Here is a 27844-nt window from a genome sequence, read left to right on the forward strand (position 1 = left end):
GTAGAGAGGGGACTGTTTAAACAGATAATGTTAGTCATTATTCCAAAGGTTAGTAATCGTCCGTGATTTACCTCCTTCGTATTGACCCTGAAATGAATTGATGGAGACACTGGGAGCGAACATATTCATCTTTTTTGCCATAATTTTTAAACAGACAACTCAGAAAACAAAACGGTAATCTCTAACATACATAAACACAGTTATGATGGCTATGTTAAGTTTAGCCTATCAAAGAATTATAAAACATTCACACATTAAAAAAATACTCATATATCAGTTTAACACTTCGCCCAGCGTAATGTTTGATAATATGGCCACTTGTTCTTGCTGCTCTACAGATCTTTGTGCAAACTGTACCATCTTAACTACAATAGAAGTTTAGGCATGAAGCTGGCAATCATCTAAAACCATTCCAACAAAAACCACAGTAGTATCTGAGTAAAGAAAAGAAGACTTTAATTTCATAGAGTGGCTATGCAATTTAATACAACAAAGCTGCCAACAAAAAGCACGATTATCTAAATAATAATCTTTCCTTGCGAAGGTAAGAACTAAATTCCACATAGAGAACGTTTTCTAGTAACATGCTGAACACAATGAGCGCAGCGCCCTTTTCTGTTTCTTTCACAGCCTTCATAGACATGTTTCTGATTTCAGTCTCTGGTCATTGGCTCGGACAGACAACACCTAAAACGAGCTTTACGAACAGTGCTTACTATATCCATCTCTGCACTCTCCAGCATTCTCACTACGTCCGTGAAAGGGGGGCGCACATCAGGGTTTGCATCCCAGCAGCGTGTCATTATCTCACAAAGGGCTGGAAGGCAATCATGGGGTATGATGGGACGGACACCTTTGTTTACGACGGCAAAGGCTGCCTGCACAGCTGTCATGTTCTGAAAGGGAAGCATGCCGGTTATGAGCTCCCATAACACAATGCCAAAGCTGTAAACATCAACTTTCTGATCGTAGGGTCTGTGTTGGATCATTTCTCTGCATTGTTGAATGATGAGCTCAGACTAACTAAAAGCAAATGGAGATTAATAACTTAAGTAAAACATGCGATATATAGATGAAATTCGCTTTCAGTTGATATTTCTGCTCTCCAAAAACCTTTAACTGAATACAATGGTCAATAAAGAGAAGGTATCAAACCTAATCTGAAATTCACTGATATATGCATACACATCTAAAGGGTGCAGTGAGATGATAAAGTCTAATGCTTAGTTGCTGGAGGCTTATGTAAACGAATGAATTCAATTTGAATTCATTTAAGCAATCAAAATTAAGCCTCTAACGATATAGGGCTATAACTATATATAAATTGAAGACTTATATATCTAGTGAAGGTTTGATATTAGGAATCAAATAAATGGATAATGGATTAAAAATATATACATATGAATCATAGCATGTATTGTAATCAAGATACCTGATTAATCAACCCATCAAAATACATTTTATCATAAAAGTTGCAAAATACGCTCATACATAACAAGTATTAGACACATTGGACAATCAGAGAAGGAAATAAATTTCTTAGTCGAGTTCACGCCTAGGTAAGAATCTATCCAAGCGTTCATTGTGTTCACCATGTTACTATATAGGGACCTAGCGTACAAATTCTCTCATAATCTCTCAAGTCTCACATACAAAGATGCTTTCAAGTTGTCGCAACTTTATATTGTCTAAGAGTACTCCCATTAGGTCGTTGGCCCCTTGGATGCACTAAAGTCCTAAACTCGCTCCACATGTCATCCTCCGCTAGGTCCCTACATAGTCCACCTCTTGCAGTTGCTATCAAAGTTGTTGAATCAAACCATCTTAGCCACACCAAGTTATCAACCATGGCGCAACCTCGTCAATTTACAAGTTCCGTTAGCTTTGTGTGCATCCAACTAAGCCACTACAAACTTATGCACCAGTCATACCCTAATTCAAATCTTTTGTTAAATAAATCAAAACATCTTGGTTGAACACGACTTGGGGTACAATTGCACCAACACAGTACCATGTTAAAAGAAACAAACTTAAATATTCTGGTCACTCAATTATAAATATCAATAAAAAGAGTAGCCCGGTGCATAAAGCTCCTATTAATATAGGATCCCGGAGAAGGGTCTATTGTACGCAGTCTTACCATGCATTGCAAGAGCTTAAAACTCGAACCCGTAACTTCTAGGTCACACAGCAGCAACTTTACAGTTGTGTCAAAGCTCCTTTTCTACTCAATTATAAATATCAATAACTATCAAAATCACCCATTGTCAAATGCAAAACACGTATATGTCAATAATTTTAATACAGAAGACACTATAATGAAGCCTGTTAGCATTGACGCCAACGGCTAAAACTAAAAACTCTCCCAATAGAATTTAAAAATATTATATCTTAAACAAATGTCCACCATTTGAAATAAAGAACAATATAATACATAATAAAAAAAATCATAGAGAACCATAGAGAACTATTGATTCTCCCAATAGCCCAAAAGATCCAAACATGGTTTAAAATTTTAAACCATATCGGAGTTTCGGAATGACTAGAATGATACGGTTGCCGTACCGATATGATTTCAATTTTTTTAATATAAAATATATTAATAAAAATATAACTTAAATATTTAAAAAATATGAAAAAAAAATAAAAATATATGTATGATAAATAAATTTTATTATATATTTTTAGAATTAAAATAAATAATATATATATTAAATTAATATGATAGTTCTATTAGGGTTTAATAAAGTCTATTTAGATTATCCCTACTACAGCTGAGAGTGAATTTAAACTATTAAACTAAATTTTCATTAAAAATTAACCCGCAACCCGGCCAATGCTCGTGACGCAGCCAAGGGGGTTGCGCAACCCCTTCGAAGCGGCCGCGAAGGTCGTGCGCACCTCCACGAGGCATGCCGGTCTTTGCGTCGTAGTCGGCAAGCAGAACGAAATGTTTCTCACGTGTTGTCCGATACGACATGAGATTTTAAACCATGGGCCCAAACAACTGTTTTGAATGAACAAGGTAATATTTTCTTCACGATAATTTGCTTCTACACATTTTTTTGGGTCTTGACCAAGAGATGTTCTCAAGACCATATTGGATGTGAAACTATACCCACTGGGAGTGAAAAGGTTACCCTAACAAAGGCATTATACACATTTAAAACCCCGCATATTGGCAGAAAATAGTACAGATCTAACTCACCATTAGCCAAATAGTTATTGATTGTTGGTTGCTACTCCACTTTTTTGTAGCTTTTAAAAGACATTTATTCTTGTAAACAGAACTAATACAGTATGCATTTTGTTACTTGTAGCTGCCAACACACATCAGTTCGTTTCAAAGACATGGGTGGTGATACTTAAAAAAAAGTATTGAGCGTTCATTAACGGAGGCAGAGAACACAGAGATTCTATGACTATTTAAGGCATATAATTGTAATCAAAGATCTTTAATATTCCTACAAATCTTCGTCCCATAACAAGTGAAAAGTATTTGCATATTATTATTTATTTTAATGTCAAACAATGAAGGATTGGAGTCCAATCTTGAAGGATACTTCATTGGAACTCCTAAAATGGTAGAAGGCTGAAAAGCAAATTCTTAACTGATCACTTACAGCCATCATATCAAGGTTTATTAGCTTGTGTTAAATTTGTATCTAGTTGCTGAAAAACTAATGGCAAAATCATTTCAGACAAATTGTAGGGGAAACTTATTTGACAGTTAACTTCAATGATAGATTCAATACCCAGTGATGTGCTGATAAGTACAAATATGATAACAAGCATTGATTGATAGGACCATAACACCAATTCATGTTTACTATATTATTAGGCATTCTAAAGTAGAATGGTTTTTCTTTACTAAAATATAATGAATGAGAAATAGTAGTGTCAATCCGCATTCACAAGAAATTGCATGCATGTGTAATGACCATATAAAGGTGTGCATAATTATAAACATGCATATGAAAAGCATGGGCAGTTTTGACAAAAGTATAATGATGTCCTGATGTAACTCTTGAAGCCTCAGCATACTGGAGTCTTGCTATACAAGATATGCACCAGTAAATGTCATTATAACTAAGTAAAGAACAGAGAGAGGAATAGACAACCATGCTCTTTATGAACGTTTCCGGAAGAAAAACAAAGGGCTATTTTAAAAACCATGATTTATGTAATCTAAATTTATAAAATAAGGTCAGACTGATGAAAAAAAAACACATGGCAAAAGATGCAATTTCAGATCCAAAGAATTCCCACTAAATTTTGTAATCATTTTTTACTATAATGCTCAACTTTAGAACATGTATAACAAAGATAGCCAGTAAGTACATGATGGTTAAACTTGAATTTTGAAAATACACACACACACATATTAGGGATAAAATTTACCCTAATTAGAATATTGGTAAAGAGAAAAAAATTGAGGTATATATGTTGGGAAAGAAGACCACTACGAAGAGCTACTGGGCCATTTCAAAGATGAGGGCCCGGTTGAGGAATTTTTCAACAGTAGTAACCTTGATAGGGCAATTTCCCCAAAATATGGCATAAACTTACCACCATGAGACACATGAAGTCATGAACTACCTAAAGGAAACAAATTCACAAGTCAATGTCAGAATCATACTAAATATTAGTCCGCATTGAAAAGTTTTAAAAAGGACAGCCTGGTGCATGAAGTTCCCAACAATCCATATACGGACCACATTGGATTTATTATACACAACCTTGCATTGCATTGTAAGAGGTTGTTTCCACGACCCACAAGATCACACTACAACAATTTTATCATTGTGCCAAGGCTCTTCTTCCGCATTGAAAAGTTTATGCATGAAAAAAATAGGTTTATTTTTCCTCAGCACTTTCTATCTCAATACAGATTACCATTATTATCCTCTCACATTAACACCCCTCAAGTTGATAAATTTATATTTTAGCCCTATTTTATTTACAATATAGTCCACAAAAAACACACCTCCTAAGTTGGTTATGAAATATCATAAAACCACACTTCCCAAGTTGGTTTTGAAATATAATAAAACCCGTAACTGGTCAAATATAATTGTGAACAAATTCATTAACTAATCATTAGAACTAACAAAAGAGCATCTCCTTTATTACTATTTATTTTTGACAAAGTGGCAATCATTATAAATATATTTTGTTGTCTCATGAAAGACAAAGATTAGAAGGAATGTGCAAAGAAACTTTAATTACCATAAAAAAATTTGTCAAAATGTTGGAAAATTTTCCTGCTATATCTCTAAAAATAGTATTTGGTATTATCTCCTAGAAGATTCTTTGAGATATCCCTACTAATCATAGAAAATTATGTATATAGGGAATCATTTTTATTTCTTTCCCCCATCATTCGATGTTCCTTTATTTTTTTTATATAGCACTTTCTTATGTATTTATTTCCATACTTTATGCGTACATGACCATGTGAAATGGATCAACCCTTTACATGAATTGAGTGAATAAAACAAAATGTTTTTTCTATTTTGGTATCAAAGCCTCACACTCACGCTCATGAGATCTGATTGCTCTTTCAAACCTTCATTGTCAAAATTTTTCTTTCTGTTTGTAATACAACAACAACAATCAAATCTTATCCCACTAAGTGGGATCGACTATATGAATCCTTTTACGCCATTGAGCTCTATCTCCTACTATAATATCATCTATACTTAAATAAATTTTATCTTGTTTTATTGTTGCTAATCAAGTCTTTTCTGGACTTCCTCTTTCTCGTTTGATATGTGTGTTTTCCATAATTACACATCACCTAATTGGAACATTTATTGATCGTCTAAGTACATGCCCGTACCATCTTAAACATGTCTATCGAAGTTTTCCCTCAATAGATGCAACTCCGACTTTCTTTCTAATGCTCTCATTTCTTATTCTGTCCATCCTCGTATGTCCACACATCCACCTTAACATCCTCATCTATGCAACACCACAGTACTGTGTCTTGAATGTGTGCAGTGAATTCATCCATGATTAGTGTAAAAAGATAAGAATTTAGAGTTGATCCTTGATATAACCCTATTTTTATTGAAAATGTTTCAGTTACACCACTTGAAGTCTTTACTCTGGTCATTACATCCTCGTACATATCCTTAATTAGTTTAATATATGTTACACTAACATCTCTCTTTTCTAGAATTCTCCATATAATTTCTCTGGAGACTCTATCATAAGCTTTTTCTAAATCAATGAATACCATATGTAGATCTTGATTTTACTCCCAATATTTTTCAATTAGTTGTCGAAGAAGATGTATAGTTTCTATTGTCGATCATCCAGGCATGAACCCAAATTGATTTTCAATCACCGTGGTCTCATTCCTTAATCTTTTTTCTATTGTTTTTTCCCAAAGTTTAATGGTATGACTCATTAGTTTAATACCCCTATAATTTGCACAATTTCATACGTCTCCTTTATTGTTATATAAGAGAACTAAAGTACTTACCCTCCTGATCAAACATTTTTGTCGTGTTCAATATCATGTTAAATAATTTTGTAAGTCATTCAATACCTTATTTCCCTAGGCACTTCCATACCTCTATTAGAATATCATCTGGTCTAATGGCTTTTCCATTGTACATCTCATTTAAAGCTTGTTCTGAAATTTGAATTCTACGATAAAAATTTAAATTTCTATATTCATTTGACCTACTTAAATTACCTAAGTTAAGTTGGTCACCTGAACCTTTATTAAAAAATTGATGAAAATATCTCTTCCACCGCTCTTTTATTTCTCCATAGTTTACAAGTACCCTGTTACATTCATCTTTAATACATTTTATTTGGATAAGATTTCTTGTCTTCCTTTCTCTCACTTTAGCTATTCTATAAATGTTTCTTTTCTCTTCTTTTGTATCCAATTTTTAATATAATAGTTCAAAAGTTTCCTTCTTTGTTTCATTCACTACTTTCTTAGCTATTGTATTTTTTTTTTAAATTTTCCTCGTTTTTACAAATATATAATTCCTTATAAGCTATTCATTTTTCCTTCACTTTCTCTTGTACTTTCTCATTCCACCACCAAGATTCCTTATTTAGTGGTGCATGTCCCTTTGACTCACCAAGTACACTCTTAGCTACTATTTTCAACTTTAATATCATCTTATCCCATGTCGTATTAAAGTCACCATATATTTCACCTAATACTTGTACTCCTATCTTCTCCTTAAATATATTTTACTTCCCATCCTTTAACTTCCACCACTTAATTCTAGGAGTGGTATATATTTTCTTTTTATTGATATTATGCTTGAGGCGTATATCGAACACTACTAATCTATGTTGGTTAGTTAAGCTTTTTTCAGGAATGATCTTGCAATCTTTACAAATCGTTCTATCCTTATTCCTAACCACAAGAAAGTCATTTGTGATTTATTATTCCCACTTTTGAACGTGACTAAGTGTTTTTCTCTTTTTTTAAGAAATGTATTAGCTAATATAAGGTTATATGGGAATCTAGATCCTCTGGTCTGCAATCCCTGATCCCTTCTACAATTTGCACGTCGGATCACAGCCAAAATCCGGCCAAAATTGGCTGCAATCTCCCCTGGGTTCACCTTCCCACCTAGGTTATAGTTTTGGGTCGAGCAAGGCAACCGGAGGTCGGCGGCGGTGGGCAGGCCACCCCTGCTTGGCATCATACAGTTCGTCCACCGCCGGTGGCCTCCGACTGTCTGACTCAATCCAAAACTATAACCTAGGTGGAAAGGTGAACCAAGGGGAGAGCGCAGCCAATTTTGACAGATTTCGGCCAAGATCCAACGTGCAAATTGCAAAAGGGACCAGGGATTGCAGACCAAAGAATCTAGTCTCATTATATGCTATTGCAAAATCTAATATAATTTTCCCTTCTTCATTTCTCATTCCAAACTCATAACCCCCATGTACCCTATCATATTCCTCATTTTTCACTCCAACATGCTCATTTAGATCACCTCTTATTAAAATCATTTCCTTCGGCAGAATATTTTGTAATACTTCATCTAAGTCGTCCCAAAACTTTGATTTAGTAGCTTCATCTAATGCTACTTACGGTGCATATACGCTAATTATGTTCATAGTTTCTTTCACCACTATTATCGTAAGGGCTATAATTTGATCCTCTTTTCTAACCACTCCTACAACTTCATCCTTTAACGAACTATCTACAACAATATATACTTCATTTCTTGTTTTACTCTTTCCTGTGTATCATAACTTAAAACTCGAGTTTTCTATCATCTTTGCCTTTTTGCCTACCCATTCTATCTCTTGTACACACAAAATACTAATTCTTCTCCTAATCATTGTATCTACTACCTCCATTGATTTACCAGTGAGAGTTCTTATGTTCCATGTTTCAAATCTTAGATTATTAGTTCTATCATATTTATTTTATTCAACCTTGGTATAAGAACTCTTGCCTATTTAACACTACACTCAAGTTCTCATGGAGATGCAGCGGTCCTTGCCGATACGTTACAGTCAGACCTGCAACACGAACTCTTGCATATTTAGCACTACACTTGAGTTCTGGAGATGTAGTGGTTATTGACGAGACGTTACAATGAGACCCTACAACCCGTTCCTTCCGGGGAACAACCTAGTATTAAGATAATAATTTAATAGATTCATTCATTGAACATTTACCATAGTTTTAATGTTGGCTGACAACCTAACGCAATCCTCCTCCTTTATATGAGCTTGGGACCGGCCATGACTAGTTCGTCATGAGCGGAATTCTTCTTTCTATTTGCAATCATGTTAAAAATTTCTGTTTTGATTTGATTTATCCTCTTCTTGTCTCTCCAATTGTCTAACAATGTTGAGAAAAATATGGGAGAAGTAGGATTTCAACAAAGAAGAAATCAAGTTGAGATGTTTTTCTAAAACTCGACTATAATTCATACTCATTGACTAGAACCAATTTTGTGCTTTAAGCAAGCTTTGAAATCATTAGTGATAAGTTTCTCAATTTGATTGGAATAATACAATTTTGATATTATGTTGGAGTTGGCCCGTGGTATCAATGACGAATTGGAGGTGGAGAGAGGAAGAATATGAAGAACAACAACAACAAGAGAAGGTAGCTACATGCATAGGAGTAGGATTTAAAGTGTCATTTGATGTAGAAATTTGGACATTGTCTAAACTAGTACAATTGCTACATGCATAGGAGTAAGATTTAAAGTGTCATTTGATGTAGAAATTTGGACATTGTCTAAACTAGTACAATTTTTAACAATGTGTTGCGTTGACATTTGATGTGTTTTGGCTTGCTCAAAGCATGCAGAGAGCGTACTCAAAGCATGCTTTGAGCAGTCTTACTCTTTCATTTATTTTTTTTATAATTAAATAATTGAATCAAGTTCTCATATTATAACTAATTGATGACTAATGCTCTGTTTCGCCATGCATTAAACATGATAAGATGAATTCCAATGATTTTTACACATTTAATCGTCTTTCACTTCGATTTTCTACTTTTAATAAGACTAATTGAATTTAAAATAATTTTATTAATTTTTTATTTCAATGCTGTCAAGATAAACTTATATATATATATATATATATATATATATATATATATATATAGGAATTAGATAATTGAATAAAAAATTTATATAAGTAGTTATGAAAAAAATAACAAACAGAATTAACTTTAATACATGTCAAAGAATGCTAAGTGGCGGCACAACATGCTACTGATTGACACGTTCAGCACATGCGACATACTGGTAATTTATCAGACAGCAACCATTCAACTAAGGCACCGAACACAATATGAAATTTCAAACAATAGTTTCCAGTATCTCATATGTCCAAATGATACCAAAATAATATCAGGATTTTGAACTCTGGAGAGAACAATCATATGACTCATAATCTTGTCAAATTCAAGTTTATAAACATTGCCCAAGAAACATTGAAATAATTGTTGTAGATGGCTTCTCTATCGCCGTTGCAAACAAAGGAACCATCAACCTAAAGTTTAATGTTTCTCAATGGAATGCTTTGCATGTTTCAAAAGTATTCACGAATTTTGTTTCCTTTTCATAGCTTACCAATGATTATAACCACAAAGTAATTGTCTTCTTATCTTATCGTACTTTTAGGATCAAACTTTGGAGAAAACAATTAGATCTAGTTTCTTTTCTAACTAAGCCACCGCCTTAGAGAGTAATCTTCTTCGAACTTCACCTTTCTCCAGACTATGAATATATACTGTTTTAACAGTGATATGTGGAGTACTGGTTATACAAAATTACTATTAAGTCACACCCCAGAATAATAAATTTTGTTAATCTGAGAATGATAGCATGTTAGGTTTTAGTTACTAAACTTTGTTGATATTTGAACTCATGCATGATGCGTCTTTCCTTAGAAGTCAATGCTAGAGTTCTGTAATAGTTCCAGTGTCTTCATCTCCTTGTTCAAGTTCTTGTATAAATCTCTCTGTTTTATGTATAACAATCATAATTATTTAAATTTTCAACGAATCAAGACACAATGTATTCCGTTGTCTTCATCTCCTTGTTCAAGTTTATGTATGTATCACTCATATGTTGTATAACAGTCATAATTGTTTAAATTTCCAATCAGTCAAGACAAGATGTTGTGCCAACTGGCTTTGCTAATACAGGTTATCTTTGCACACTAGCAAATAAGATTGTAATTTGTCATATTATTCTATACAACAAAACCAAGATCTATTATTAATTACTAAAACTATCACTTGCTGAAGATCTTCAGATTTGATCCTCTAGATTCCATCTGCCTATAGATAGGGATACATGCATCATTTTATTTTTCCTACACTTTATATATAGAAATCATAATTATTCAAATTTTCAATTAATCAACATATGATGCTTTGCCAATGGGCTTAGTTATTGCTACGTTTTCACATAATAGCGAATAAGATTGCAATTTGTCATATTATTCTCTGCTACACAGCAAAAATCTAACTACTAAAAGTTACCACTTGCTAAAGATCTTAAACCTTGATCCTCTAGATTCTCCTTCCTAGACAGGGATACATGTTGATGCTTGTTTGACAACTGTCATGGGTGGTGTTCGTGCACCCATCAATGATGGTCTATAGAGAGTCAACAGACAGAGTACAAATATATAGCTTAGAAACAAATGCAAGAACCACAAGACTTCAAAACAAGCCATAAAGTCTGGACTACTTGGGTGTTTTACGTAGATCTATTTCAACAATCGGGTAGCATTAAGGCTAAGATACAAAATTTATCTGGATTTATTAGTAATTAATTTCTCTTTTTCTGCAATAAACTCTAACCAACTTAACTCCTTTAATTATGAACATTATTGGTAAATTTGTCCATGTGCATGACATCTCCAACTGAGTCAGTTAGCAGTCAGATTTAAAAAAGGTATATTGGGAAAGTTTGATTGAATAGTCTCAAAAGCTAAGTAGAAGGTCAGGCAGAAGTAGTAGAAAGCAGACAATAAAAGAATCACAGATGTTCTCATAGGAAAGCTGTTGACTTACGGAGCCATCCAACGATATGTTCCAGTCTCAGGTGTCATCCCTTCTGGCTTGACCTCAATACGGGCCACTCCAAAATCTGCAATCTTTATGGATTTATCAGTGAATATAAGAAGGTTGTCTGATTTGAGATCCCTGTGAATAAAACCTAGCCCATGCACATAAGCCATCCCCCTTGCAACATCAAGAGCTTGTCGAACTGCAAGCTTGAGTGGCACTGATCTGTTCTGCCTCTTCGTTAAGAACTGCCTAACAGAACCACCCTTCGCATACTCAGTAACAATGCACCACACAACAGGCTTCCTACATGCCCCAATCAATCTAACAATATTTTGGTGCTTCAAATTAGCCAACATTATTACTTCCTGCACAAACTGCTGTTCCATCAACTGTGCCCTCTCTAGGTCATCATCAGGCCTCTCTAGCAGTTTAACAGCAACCTCTTCTCCATTGTAAGTTCCCCTATATAGTTTACCAAAAGCTCCCTGAGCAAACGGAAGACCCATATTTAGCTTATTAAGATCAATGGTCCATTCTTCATAACCTTGAAGAGTCTCCGTGGGGTGCTTTGTGTCCATGAGGGCATGGGCTAATGCATCACCGGTCAAGCCTGGATTAACCTTGCCAGGCCGCATTACACTGTGGTCAACTGAATAATTTGGAGTAGCAATCTGGCGGAGACCTGGGTAGTTGAGGATGCCAGTACGCGAGTCAGTCGACCCAATGCTACTGACTTCCCTTGATATGGCCATAGATCCACCATTAATGCTAGTTTGCATACTGTTAATACTGTCAATAGACATATTGGATCCCTCCTCGAGCGGCCGGTAGTAAGCCATATCATAGAAGGTGCTCCGAGTGTCGAGCCCACCGACACTTGCTATAATTCCAGGAAATTTGCTACCTTCCAGCATTTCTACTCCACAAACTTGATCTAGCAAGCAAAAGCCCAATCTTTACTAGGTCCTCATTCGAGCATCGATGCCGCGACCTAAAATCAAAAAAGTCCAGGTTAGACGATGGTCTTCGCTTCCTCTTATATCAAAAATTTCCAGGTTAATTTCGTAAAATCCTTGAAGATAATCAAAAGTAACATAAACTTCTACTCCTTAAAGAATTACTTATCTAAACTAGCCGATTACTGACGAAAATCACCATATCCCGTCACCACTTCTCCGAGAAATCCACAGAAAAGAGAAAAAAATCAACAAAAAAGCATTAAACGGAGAAACGATCCGAGAATTCCACAAGCCTCAAAAACCAACCGATCTGGAGCGAAGCACGGCGAGACATACCTCGATTGGGAGGGTTTTCTCCGGGGAGAAGCTTGGAACGAATCCGAGGCCAAGCTCTCGAGGGAGAAGGCGAATACTGGGGGCAGAAGAGGAGCAGCGGCGAGGAAACGAGCACCTTTTCGCCCTCGCTTTTGGGAGGCTGGAGAAGGACGCGGCGACGACCAGTAAACGAAGGAAGAACCAGTCGTCTGACTCTCTATCTCTCTTCCCTTCCCTTTTCTTCTCGTTTTCTTTTTTATTTTGTTTAATAATTGGAACCGACTTATCCGTTTACTAGAAGTCTAGAAGGACTGTTTCCGTTTAATGCTTCCACATTGAATACTCATACTGAGCGAGATGCCGCAGGCCCGCAGCGAAATTTTCCAAATTTAATACTGAAGTCTTCGAAAATAGGATCTTAATATTAGACTCGGGTAAAAGTTGATTCTTTTATTCTTCTATTTTTTTGTTAATTAATTTTAGTTAATATAGAAAAGATAAATTATGAATAATTATTAATTATTAGTATAGATGATTAAAATATGATGGAAGATATACTCATATGTATCAACTTTCAATCCCAAAATTTCATATAATAATATCTTATATTATAATTTGGAGGAGAGTTTTAATACTAGACCCTAGTACAGGAGAATAAAGTGATTATAATAGAAATAGGGTGATTTTTAAAATGTCCCCCTTCACCTTTTATTATTATTTTTATAATGCCAATCAAAAATTGGGTGGATGTAAAAAATACACTTTAATGCTTTTGTTACGTACGTGGAGATGGAGAAAGGAAAAGAGTTGAAAAAAATACAACCGCAAGCGAGACTGACCAGGCCAACAAGCGAGGTCACGAGTTTATAATTAAGGATTTAGAATTTTAAAACACCCTCATTAAAATTAATACCATTGGAAGAGATTAGGGGAAAAAAACAGAAAAACTCATTTCATCCTATTAAAAAAATAGTCTAAGATGAATTATAAAATTTATTAATTAATAATAGATAAATAAATAATTATCTTTACTCACAAAATAAAATAGTGAATATTTTCACCCTTCCAAATAATAGGGATATGTCATAATACTTCCGGAGCTAAAAGGGGGGCGATGACGACAACCATCACTTTTTAATTTTTAAGTATAAGAAATATATGAAGTATAAGAATAGGGGGTAAAGAGAGGTAAATGGGAGGTAATAACATAGTCACCGCCCTTCAACATAAACACATGCATTTCATTTTCTCGATATGAAATTTCTGACTCCCATTCCATTTTTCGATTACTAAAGGACACATTTAGATGGTAATTTGATAAAGATAAAATTAGCAAATGGTATTTTGACACCCGAATAGAAAGCTTAGGATGTTTTATGTTTCAAATGTAGAATTATTATTAAAAAATAATAAATATTGGAGGGTCTTTTAAATGTAAAGGGATGTTATGGTGCACATCTTATGTTACATACTTCGTGAGCAACATAAAGTGTGTGATATAACAAACTCTACGTAGAAGAATATTATGTCACACATCTTATATCACATACTCTGTGAACATCTAATATAATTTTTTTTTTAGTTTAAATATTAAATCCTAAATCATAAACTATAAATCCTAAACCTAAATCATAAATTATAAATCTTAAACACTAAGCTCTAAAATAATTCAAAAATATTATACTAAGTACTCACGAGGTGAGCAGCATGGCATACCAAAATCATTTAAATGTATATGAATATATTTTAATTTTTTTTTCAAATTAATTTTTGGATCATAACTTACTTTCTTGTATTATATTAAAATCAATAAATTAAATTTCTATGAATTCTATTAGAATAAAAAATGATATAGCTCATATCAAATAGTCTAGTATAATCGGCTCTATGATTATATACAAATAGATAAATTATGGAGAATATTTTATTCTAACATAACACCCTTTTATATGAAATTAACCATATATCTAAGGAGATATTTTATATCCATTAAAAATATATTCTAAAATCTAAATACTCAGCATCTACATGCCAACATATGAGAGTAAATTTCTAGGCATCCTAGCACTAGCAAAATAACGTATGATTAATTGCTCTTACTGTACCCTTTGAGATGTGTGACATTAATTGAGGTCGTCAGCGGATAAACAAAATATGTAAGATTGAATCATTTATTGGTGTAATCGTGATTTTTTTTATATATATTTGAGTAAAATTTTAAAATAAAATATATAATAACAATTAATATCTTATATCAAATATATACAGATTACTTGACATACATATTGCAGTTACAATAAATTAATTTCTAGCGTGGAAAGGGTATACGGTAAATAGATGCTCGACGAATTGAAATCTGAAGTGATTATGAAATTTTTTTTAGAAACGAGGTTAAATAGCATGTAAAATTATGGTTTGGAAGTTTAGTCACATTTAAAGAGAGTTCTAACAATATATTGATCTTAATAGATTGAATCGATGAGTTTAAGTTCATCCATAAATTTTAATCAAAATTCACGGGGACTACAATTATATATTCCCAACACTAACATATTCACTAACATATTCAGTCTCTGCAATACGATTAGGGATGTAAATGAGCCGAACCGAGCCAAACAGTATTAGACTCGAGCTCGACTCATTTAAATTATATTCGGGCTCGAGCTCGAGCTCGGCTCGAGCTCGAATCGAGCTTTTATCACAAGGTTCGAGCTCGGCTCGTTTTAGAATTATCAAGCTCACGAACAGTTCGAGCTCGGCTCGTTATTAGCTCGATTATCAAAGTTAACGAGCCTAACATGTTAAGCGAGCTCGGGCTCGTTTTTGGCTCGTTTCAAAGCTCGTTTTTTTTTTGCTCATTTTAAAGCTCATTTTAAGGATCGTTTTAGAGTTCTTTTTTTGACTCGTTTTAAAGCTTGTTTTTTGGCTCGGTTTAATGCTCGTTTTAAGGCTCATTTTTTTTGCTCGCAAGCCTATAAACGAACATGTTCGCGAGCTCAAAAGTCGAATATCCTTAAGCTCGAACTCGGCTCGATAAAATTGTCGAGCTTGGCTCGATAAAATTGTCGAGCTCGGCTCAATAAAACTGTCGAGCTCGAAATCGAGCTCAGCTCGATAAGATAAACGAACAAATTCGAACGAGCTTTTTACCGAATCGAGCTCCGAATAGATCATAAACTGTTTGGTTCATTTACATCCCTAAATACGGTGCAAGAATTTAATGACGTTCCTGTTGGTTGCTACTCGAAAAACCTAATGGTTCCACTGTAAAAAATTTTTGTACAAAGGTCTGAACTTTTTCTTAGCTACCATGTGTTCTTTTAAATTAAACTTGGATCGCCTGCAGAACTTAACACGTTTGATCCAAAGTTTAATCTATTTGTTCTTTTATGTTTAGACTCGGATCTCCTGCGGAACTTAACACGTCCGATCCAAATCACCTAGGTTATTAATTTCATTAAATATTAATTTCCAAAATTGGCTTCCAGTACTGACGTGGCGAGGCACATGGCCTTATTGGATATGGGAACAACCACCACCGACTAGACAAAGCCTTTTAAGGAAAGTTAATATTTAATTTCCTTAAATAACTTTAGGTCAACCGAAAAGAACAATCAAATCACAAGGAAAAGAAAAAACAAAAGAACACAACATCGAAAACAAATTCGAAATACTAGAATCGCATGCCTCTTGTATTTGGTATTATTTCCAAAAATAACTAGTATGATGTGGAAAAGAAAAATACTAGTTATACCTTTTAGAAAGACCTCTTGATCTTCTACCGTATTCCTCTTCTAATCCCGGACGTTGTGTGGGCAACGATCTTCCGAGACGAGAACCACCAAGGCACCTTCTTCTTCTTTACAAGGTTCGGCCACCACATGACTCCAAGAAAGGATGAGGTTCGGCCACCACCACCAAGCTCCAAGGGATGCAAGAGCGAAGCCTCCTTTCTCTCCTTTTCTCCAAGCTAGATCCGGCCACCACAAGGACTCCAAGAGAACAAGATGGTTCGGCCACAAGAAGGAGAAGAGAGAAGAGGAAGAGGCCGGCCACCAAGGAAGAGAGGGAGGAAAAGAATAATAGAGTTGTATTTCATAAAGCCTCCTCTACCCCCTCTTTTATAATCCTTGATCTTGGCAAATAAGGAAATTTAAATAAAAACTTCCTTAATTCTTTTGCCATGAAAAGGAAAAATTTATTTAATTAAAAATAATTTTTCTTTTCATTATAACATGGCCGACCACTTATTCCCCAAATCAAGGAGAGTTTTAATTAAACAAGAATTAAAACTTCCTAATTTGTTTCTGGAAATTTATAAAAATTTCTCTAATAATTTTATCCCTTCATGATTGGTTTATAAAAAGGGAATTTAATAAATTAAAATCTTTCTTTTAAACATGTGGATAAAAAGAATGTTATCTCTAAAAATTAAAATTTCTTTTAATTTACAAATAAGGAAAGATATCAAATCTTTTCTTAATCTCTTGTAGAAACTTATAAAAGAAAATATTTAATTTTTAAACTCTCTTTTAAATCATGAACATGGTTAAAAAGGAAAGTTTTCTTAAAATTAAAAATCCACCTTTTAATCAACAAATAAGGAAAAATTTTAAATTTTAAACTCTCTTTTAAACATGTAGATGATTTACAAATAAGGAAAGTTTTTACCAAAAATTAAAATCATCCTTTTAATCTACAAATAAGGAAAGAGATTAATATCTTCTCTTAATCTTTTGTAGAAAGCTATAAAAGGAAATTTTTAATTTTTAAACTCTCTTTTAAAATCATGATATCCACATAACAAATAGTTTTAATAAAAATCCTTTTTAATATTCTAGTGGCCTGCCACCTAAGCTTGGGACCCAAGATTTGGCCGGCCACCAACTTGGCTCATCCACTTGGTCTTGGCCGGCCCTAGCTTGGGTTCCAAGCTAGCTTGGCCGACCCCATTGGATGGGTAAGAATGTGGGTATGTGGTGGGTATAAATCTCTATATACAAGAGGCTACGGTAGGGACCGAGAGGAGGAATTGGTTTTGGTCTCCCGATAAAATTAAGCATCCCGTGTTCGCCCCGAACACACAACTTAATTTTATCAATAATAATTCATTCCACTAGAGAACTATTATTGAACTACCGCACCAATCCCAAATTACATTTTGGGCTCCTTCTTATTATGAGTGTGTTAGTCTCCCTGTGTTTAAAATGTCGAATGTCCACTAATTAAGTGAGTTACTGACAACTCATTTAATTAATATCTTAGTCCAAAAGTAGTACCACTCAACCTTATCATCATGTCGGACTAAGTTCACCTGCAGGGTTTAACATGACAATCCTTATGAGCTCCTCTTGGGGACATTCTCAACCTAGATTACTAGGACACAGTTTCCTTCTATAATCAACAACACACACTATAAGTGATATCATTTCCCAACTTATCGGGCTTATTGATTTATCGAACTAAATCTCACCCATTGATAAATTAAAGAAATAAATATCAAATATATGTGTTTGTTATTATATTAGGATTAAGAGCACACACTTCCATAATAACTGAGGTCTTTGTTCCTTTATAAAGTCAGTATAAAAGAAACGACCTCTAATGGTCCTACTCAATATACTCTAAGTGTACTAGTGTAATTATATAGTTAAGATAAACTAATACCTAATTACACTACGACCTTCCAATGGTTTGTTCCTTTCCATTTTGGTCGTGAGCTACTGTTTAAAATTTATAAGGTACTGATAACATGATCCTCTGTGTGTGACACCACACACCATGTTTTCTGCAATATAAATTAATTGAACAACTACATTTATCATAAATATAGACATTTGACCAATGTGATTCTTATTTCTAGATAAATGTTTATACCAAAAGCTAGACTTTTAGTATACATCCTAACAATCTCCCACTTATACTAAAAGACTAAGCTGCTATATCTGCTGCCATACATCTGATTCCCAACTCTTTAACATACCCATCAAAAGCTCTTGCCTTAAGGGCCTTAGTAAAAAGATCTATAGGTCATCATCTGATGCAATCTAGGCAGCAACAACTTTTCCTCGTTTATACGATTTCTCGTATTGGGTGGTACTTGCGCTCTATTGTGTTTACTTGCCTTCTAGACTCATGGTTTCTTCGAGTTTGCTACTGCACCACTATTATTACAATAAATTGTAATAATCTTTAGACAAACCAGAAATCATATCTAAGTCTATCTTGAGGTTATTGAGTCATTTAGCTTTTATGACTACCTCAGAGGTTTGCCATAAACTCAGCTTCTATGGTGGAGTCCAGAAAAACACCTATGCTTATCACTCTTCCATAGTTATGACTTTACCTCCTAAAGTAAACACAAAACCCCGAGGTTCACTTACTATTGTTCCTTTCCGATTGGATGTTAAAATCCATGCAACCCACAGGAAATAAATTATCTGCCTTATAAGCTAGCATGTAATCTCTAGTGCCTCTAAGGTACTTCAATATATATTTTACCGCAGATCAATGTCCTTGTCCAGAGTTGCTTTGATATCTAATAACTATGCCCACAGCAAAATAGATATCCAGTCTCGTACACAGCATTGCATACATTAGGCTTCCCACAACCGAAGCATAAGGAACCGCCTTCATGTCCTTTATCTCCTTTGATGTCTACGGAGACATTTCTTTAGATAAAGTTACTCCATGCTAAAAAGGTAAGAAACCTTTCTTGGAGTTTTGCATGATTAAAATGAGCAAAGATTTTTTTTCGATATATGAAGCTTGGGATAATTAAAATATTCTTTTCTTGCGACCCCTTATTACTTTGATCCCAAGAATATATTCATTCTCCCAAGTCCTTCATATCGAATTGTTTGGACAACCATACCCTTACTTCCGACAACATTTTGATATTGTTTCCAACTACCAAAAATGTTATCTACGTATAGTACACGAAATATCACCACGTTTCCATCACACCTTTTGTATACACAAGACTTATCCGGTTACTAAATAAATCCATAGGTCTAGATTATTTAGATAAACCGGATGTTTCAAGATCTTGAAGCTTTATCTCAGTCCATAGACTGATTGAGCTTGCACACAAGATGCTCTTTGCCCTTTGTAATGAACTCTTCTGGTTACTTTATATGGATGCTTTCTTCAAGACTTCCATTAAGGAATGTTGTCTTGACATCCACTTGCCAAATAGATAAAAGAATCCAGATATACTTAAGCATGGCTACCAGTGAAAAAGTTTTCATTTTCATCAAGCCTTGCTTTGAAAGTTTCCACCTTCCTGTCTATCCATCTTTTCCTATTGTAGACCTATTTTTACCCAATGGCTTTTACACCATTTGGTGGTTCCACAAGTTTCCAGATTTTATTAGAATACATATATTCTAATTCTGTATTCATTGCTCTTTGCCAAGATGCTGTATCTTTATCTTGGAGTGCTTCATCATATGTCCGAGATCAGACTCATATTCATTTGGGATCAAGTCCAAAAACTCTCCCAAAACATGAATATTTTAGGTTTGCTTGACAACTCTCCCACTACGATGATGTACTACTGTCTATAATTGTGTATCAATTGTGATACGTGTTGCAGTTTCTTGTGATATTTTATCTTGTACAGTTGGTACTAGATTAGACATGTCCTTTATAATTTCTTTAAGAACAAATTTACTTATGGGCTTGTGGTTTATTACATAGTCCTTTTCTAAAAATCGATCATTGATGCCAACAATGACCTTCTGATTTTTAAGACTATAAACCTACTTTCATTTCTCTAGGATAACTTACAAACAAGTGAATTCTTATCCAACTTATCATTGTCTCTCTTCAGCATATGTGCTGGACTACCCGAATCCGAATATGCTTCAAAATAGGCTTATGCCTATTTAGCAATTCTATATAAGTAGAGAGTTCTGACTTTGGAAGGTACTATGTTCACTTCTGTTTCCAGAGTATATCCTTAAAATGAATTTGGTAATTTTCCAAATAACTCATCATCAATCTACTTATTTCCATAAGAGTCCTATACCTTCCTTTTTCTACACCATTCTGTAGGGGTGTACCAGGTGCAGTTAGTTTGGATTGAATCCCTACTTTTGATAAGTGACTCCTAAATTCTCCTAAGAGGTACTTGCCACTACGATCTCACCGTAGTGTCTTGATACTTTTACTTTGATGTTTCTCCGCATCAGCCTTGTACTCTTTGAACTAATCAAAGTACTTAGTCTTGCGGCACATTAAGTAAATGTATTTGTATCTTGAATAGTTATCTATAAAATAGATGAAATATTCGATACTACCTCTTGCCTGGATAGTCATAGGATCACACAAATCAGAATGAACCAATTCCAACATATCTTTGGCTCCATACCCCTTAGACTTAAAAGCTTCTTGGTTATTTTTCCTTCCAAGTAAGACTCGCAGGTTGGAAAGATTTCCACTACTAATGAACTCAAAAGTTCATCAGCTACCAATGAATCATACTTAAGTTAATATAACCTAGCTTTAGATGCCAAAGATATAATTGGTTCATTTCCGAAGGTTGCTTTCTCTTAAAGTTAGAAGATGTGTTACTAATTTTCATTTGTTGCATCGTGGGAGTTATTGGATTATAAATTGTCAACCAACATATCAGAATAGATAACTTCCCTATTTTTCTTGATAACAACTTTGTTATCAAAATAGACACAATATCTATTCTATAATAGTTTAGAAACTGAAATCAGGTTCTTTCTAAACTTAGTATGTAAAGATAATTTCTAATAATCCATATTTTATTCCTATTAGAGAATAAACCTCTCTCACTGCAACAGTTGCTACTTTTACAGTAATGCCCATGTGGACGGTGTTTTTATTTTCATTTAGTTGTCGGGTTTCCTGGAACCCTGCAATGAATTACAGACATGATTAATGACATCTGTATCTACACTCCAGGTTCTGGTAGATAACACCACTAGACATGTTTCAACTAATGAATTAAACACACCTAAATTGTTCTTAGTTCTAAGAAGACAGTCTACCTTAATGTCCAAGTCCTATTTCCAATCATTACAATTGGAACTACTAAGTCTTTTCTATAGTATAACAACTAGGGGATTGATAAACATTTTAAATCCTAAGAATCACAAAAATATTTGGTTAAGATCAATTCTTTTAAAATCCCTATGAATTTTGTATGCCACGATAGTGTGGACGTATACAAAATCAAAAAAGAGATTTTATCCATTAATTTTATTATCTCGTCAACTTTACTTTATGACGAATAAAATTAATAGTTGATCTGTCTTTGATCAAATATTTGGTCAAAACTTTTTGAATTTAAAATAACATTGATTCCTCAAACAATATTATTTAAATTCATCAACGCCTCAAACACCGTGAATTTTGCATGCCACGATAGTGTGGACGTATACAAAATTTAAACATTTATAAGAGGAGGGTTTTACCCATTAATTATCTTGTCAATAAATCTTTATGACAAAATAAAATTACCTCAAACACCGTGAATTTTGTATGCCACAATAGTGTGGACGTATACAAAAACAAACATTTGTAAGAGGAGTTTTTAATTTTATTATCTTGTCAACTTATTTATTTGACAAATTAATAGTTGGTTTTCTTCGGTCACACAAACAATAGCAGTGACTCCGATAGGGAGGATACTATTAGACGTGTCTAAGTGTATACCATTACTTGACACTAAGTCCATTAATAAGATTGTGCCCCTTCCGATGGGGAAGATCACACGCTCTTAATTAACTTCCTATAGTCATCCAAAATGGAAGTTTAAGCTAGTGATCTGCAAACAAGTGATGCGATCCGAGAAGGCAGAGGGAACGAGGCTTGTTGCATCACTTATAAACCAGTAATGGAGACCGTGGAATTTATTTAAAAATAAATCCCTCTCCCACTTAGTTATTTAAAGTGAGGAATTTTTGACTATGCTAGCCTACTTAGCATGCATACTAACAAGCACACACAACACAGCATAAAAAAGAAATAAATAGAAAAATTAATTTTCAACTATTATGGCTTTTATCTATTGCTGTCCTCCGTGTGTTGCCATCTTTGGCCATCGCCACCGAGTCTAGTTGTCGCATCCATCTTGCTCCTTGTTCCGCTGCGCCTCTGGTCCTCAAAAGGTTCCACGCCTTGCAAGATTCGATCCGCGACATAAATAGAATTTTACATTTTTCGATCCTATATTCCTCGAAGGAATGTACATGTAAACTAGATCGAACATAAAATAAAATTTACATCCATCGATCCTATATTCCATAAAAGGAATGTACATGTAACTAGATCAAAAAATAAAATCCTAATAAAACTAAATACAGCTCCTGCTATATTTTATAATACAATCATGCACACAGAATAAAATGCCCTTGACATGTCCAAGGGTCCAATCACACACATAATAACTATAAGCCATAATAGTTGAATCCTGCATCCACAAAGTTAGCACATCCTACTATTAACCTGCCTAAATTATGTATGACATGTGCATAATTAAACTAATACCAAATACACAGAGGCAAAACCCTAGCTCTGATACCAATTGTTGGTTGCTACTCGAAAAACCTAATGGTTCCACTGTACAAAAATTTTGTACAAAGGTCTGAACCTTTTCTTAGCTACCATGTGTTCTTTTAAATTAAACTTGGATCGCCTGCAGAACTTAACACGTTTGATCCAAAGTTTAATCTATTTGTTCTTTTAGGTTTAGACTCGGATCTCCTGCGGAACTTAACACGTTCGATCCAAATCACCAAAGTTATTAATTTCATTAAATATTAATTTCCAAAATTGACTTCCAGTACTGACGTGGCGAGGCACATGGCCTTCTTGGATATGGGAACAACCACCACCGACTAGACAAAGCCTTTTAAGGAAAGTTAATATTTAATTTCCTTAAATAACTTTAGATCAACCGAAAAGAACAATCAAATCACAAGGAAAAGAAAAAATAAAAGAACACAACATCGAAAACAAATTCGAAATACTAGAATCGCATGCCTCTTGTATTTGGTATTATTTCCAAAAATAACTAGTATGATGCGGAAAAGAAAAATACTAGTTATACCTTTTAGAAAGACCTCTTGATCTTCTACCGTATTCCTCTTCTAATCCCGGACGTTGTGTGGGCAACGATCTTCCGAGACGAGAACCACCAAGGCACCTTCTTCTTCTTTACAAGGTTCGGCCACCACATGACTCCAAGAAAGGATGAGGTTCGGCCACCACCACCAAGCTCCAAGGGATGCAAGAGCGAAGCCTCCTTTCTCTCCTTTTCTCCAAGCTAGATCCGGCCACCACAAGGACTCCAAGAGAACAAGATGGTTCGGCCACAAGAAGGAGAAGAGAGAAGAGGAAGAGGTCGGCCACCAAGGAAGAGAGGGAGGAAAAGAATAATAGAGTTGTATTGCATAAAGCCTCCTCTACCCCCTCTTTTATAATCCTTGATCTTGGCAAATAAGGAAATTTAAATAAAAACTTCCTTAATTCTTTTGCCATGAAAAGGAAAAATTTATTTAATTAAAAATAATTTTTCTTTTCATTATAACATGGCCGGCCACTTATTCCCCAAATCAAGGAGAGTTTTAATTAAACAAGAATTAAAACTTCCTAATTTGTTTCTGGAAATTTATAAAAATTTCTCCAATAATTTTATCCCTTCATGATTGGTTTATAAAAAGGGAATTTAATAAATTAAAATCTTTCTTTTAAACATGTGGATAAAAAGAAAGTTATCTCTAAAAATTAAAATTTCTTTTAGTTTACAAATAAGGAAAGATATCAAATCTTTTCTTAATCTCTTGTAGAAACTTATAAAAGAGAATATTTAATTTTTAAACTCTCTTTTAAATCATGAACATGGTTAAAAAGGAAAGTTTTCTTAAAATTAAAAATCCACCTTTTAATCAACAAATAAGGAAAAATTTTAAATTTTAAACTCTCTTTTAAACATGTAGATGATTTACAAATAAGGAAAGTTTTTACCAAAAATTAAAATCATCCTTTTAATCTACAAATAAGGAAAGAGATTAATATCTTCTCTTAATCTTTTGTAGAAAGCTATAAAAGGAAATTTTTAATTTTTAAACTCTCTTTTAAAATCATGATATCCACATAACAAATAGTTTTAATAAAAATCCTTTTTAATATTCTAGTGGCCTGCCACCTAAGCTTGGGACCCAAGATTTGGCCGGCCACCAACTTGGCTCATCCACTTGGTCTTGGCCGGCCCTAGCTTGGGTTCCAAGCTAGCTTGGCCGACCCCATTGGATGGGTAAGAATGTGGGTATGTGGTGGGTATAAATCTCTATATACAAGAGGCTACGGTAGGGACCGAGAGGAGGAATTGGTTTTGGTCTCCCGATAAAATTAAGCATCCCGTGTTCGCCCCGAACACACAACTTAATTTTATCAATAATAATTCATTCCACTAGAGAACTATTATTGAACTACCGCACCAATCCCAAATTACATTTTGGGCTCCTTCTTATTATGAGTGTGTTAGTCTCCCTGTGTTTAAGATGTCGAATGTCCACTAATTAAGTGAGTTACTGACAACTCATTTAATTAATATCTTAGTCCAAAAGTAGTACCACTCAACCTTATCGTCATGTCGGACTAAGTTCACCTGCAGGGTTTAACATGACAATCCTTATGAGCTCCTCTTGGGGACATTCTCAACCTAGATTACTAGGACACAGTTTCCTTCTATAATCAACAACACACACTATAAGTGATATCATTTCCCAACTTATCGGGCTTATTGATTTATCGAACTAAATCTCACCCATTGATAAATTAAAGAAATAAATATCAAATATATGTGTTTGTTATTATATTAGGATTAAGAGCACACACTTCCATAATAACTGAGGTCTTTGTTCCTTTATAAAGTCAGTATAAAAGAAACGACCTCTAATGGTCCTACTCAATATACTCTAAGTGTACTAGTGTAATTATATAGTTAAGATAAACTAATACCTAATTACACTACGACCTTCCAATGGTTTGTTCCTTTCCATTTTGGTCGTGAGCTACTGTTTAAAATTTATAAGGTACTGATAACATGATCCTCTGTGTGTGACACCACACACCATGTTTTCTGCAATATAAATTAATTGAACAACTACATTTATCATAAATATAGACATTTGACCAATGTGATTCTTATTTCTAGATAAATGTTTATACCAAAAGCTAGACTTTTAGTATACATCCTAACAGTTCCAAAACAATTCTCAATGGTAGCAACCATTGAAAATTGTTTTGAAATTCTCAAGCATCTACGGGATAATAATCAATTACGGGATAGTGATCAATTACGATATATTTTAAGGGTATTTTTTTCATTGGGATGATACATTTAGAACGTTGATTAATGGGTGATGAGATACTTATAACTCTTGTTGGATATATGTGAATGGAAAAGATGTGGAAGAAGGAAGAAACTCTATTATGAATGAGATTTTAGTACACATTGGGAGTTTTAAGGTATTTTAGTTTGTTTATATTGATTCACATACTTTGATGATGTGAACAAATGTATAGGGAGAGGTTCTCTTTTACGTGTGGGTGTGCAGGGGGTACAAATCCAAGACCCGGATTGTACTAAACCAAGTTGACTCGTGTGTGAGCATGACCTGCGCGCGCCGAATGTCGGACCGGTCGGGGTAAAATTTGCTGGTTGCAGCGCCCACCCGACCGGCCTCTCGCTCGGCCTATCTGCTCGGTCGACCAATCTACTTCTTGCCCGCTCGGACTCGGAGCTTGGTTTGCACTCAGCAATTAGCAAAAAATCAATTCTTGCTGGCAGCCTGAGATTATCTGCTCATGTCATCTCTCCAAATAAGTTGAATTTAATTTCGTGTGATTTAAATTTGACAAAGTCCCAAATATCTTTGGCAAATTGTTATTTTTTTATCCAACAATCTTGAAACAAATTCAGTTCTATTGAGATGACCATAGAATAAAATGTTGAGGTGTAATAGACTCAACACATGAAGGCTCCCTCCGCCCTGATTGAAACTGTATCAATCAATCACAGGGAAAATCTAGAGAAGTTCAGTGGACTGAACTTCTAGAGGTGCTAGTAGAAGATGCTTTTCTACTTGACAACGCTCAATCTGGCTCGATTCTTGACCGAGAACCCTCCCAAGCGTGTTGAGGATGATGATGCATAGACCATCAGTGCAGTGGAGGCATGAACTCATTCTGAGTTCCTTTGCCGAAACTACATCCTCAACTGTCTTGCCGACTCACTGTGCGCTGTGTATATCATGAAGAGAATGGCTAAGGAACTGTGGGAATCTACAAGACGGAGAATGCAGGGGCCAAGAAATTCATATTAGCCGATTCCTGGACTATAAGATGGTTGACTCCAAGATGGTGATCAGCCAAGTCTAGTAGCTTCAGGTGATCTTGCATGAGATCCACTAAGAATGGATGGTTTTGATTGAAACATTTCAGGTGGCTGCTATCATTGAGAAGCTACCCCTCGGCTGGAAGAACTTCAAGAACTACCTGAAGTATAAGCGAAAGGAGATGAATGTGGAGGAACTCATTGTTAGACTTCACATCGAAGAAGACAACAAGAGTTCAAAGAGAAAGTTGTTCTCTCAGGCTACTGTGAAAGCCAAGGTGATCGAGCATGGTTAAAAATCAAAACGAAAGAACGTAAGTCTTCTAAGATGGGACCTTGAGGAGGCATCAGGAAAAAGAAATTCTCTAGGAAGTGTTTCAACTATGACCGAGTCAATCACAAATCTTCGGAATGCAAAAAGTCAAAGAAAAAGCAACAAGCCAACCTGAACGAGGGACTAGAAATGGATGACCTCTGTGCAGTGGTCTCAAAATTGAACCTGATTGGTTCAAACCCGTGGTAATAGTGGATGGATACTATAGCCACCAGACATGTGTGCTGCAATAAGGAGCTGCTCCACAACTTCGAAGAAGTCAATGGAGATAAACTATTCATGGAGAACTCAGCAACCTTGAACATCATAAGCCAAGGAAA

At 34.7% G+C, this 27844-nt stretch overlaps 1 protein-coding gene across 1 annotated transcript; it reads right to left on the reverse strand.

Moving 5' to 3' along the window:
- Positions 1–435: 435 nt before the first annotated feature.
- On the reverse strand, positions 436–13064 carry LOC122023373 (serine/threonine-protein kinase STY13-like). Its single transcript, XM_042581437.1, has 3 exons — positions 12835–13064; positions 11543–12530; positions 436–993 (listed from the first exon to the last, which is right to left on the reverse strand). Exons 2-3 carry the CDS (start codon positions 12451–12453, stop codon positions 654–656), a joined length of 1251 nt encoding a protein of 416 aa, XP_042437371.1. The 5' UTR covers positions 12454–12530; positions 12835–13064; the 3' UTR covers positions 436–653.
- Positions 13065–27844: the final 14780 nt, after the last annotated feature.

The sequence above is a fragment of the Zingiber officinale genome, chromosome 9B, assembly GCF_018446385.1.
Source record: "Zingiber officinale cultivar Zhangliang chromosome 9B, Zo_v1.1, whole genome shotgun sequence".
In the NCBI taxonomy this organism is placed as follows: Eukaryota; Viridiplantae; Streptophyta; class Magnoliopsida; order Zingiberales; family Zingiberaceae; genus Zingiber; species Zingiber officinale.

Coding starts and splice junctions, on each gene's coding strand:
- LOC122023373 (XM_042581437.1), bottom strand. CDS start 12,453: ATGCTGGAAGGTAGCAAATTTCCTGGAATTATAGCAAGTGTCGGTGGG. Junction 994..11,542: donor ACATATCGTTGGATGGCTCC/GTAAGTCAACAG, acceptor TCAACAATGCAG/AGAAATGATCCAACACAGAC.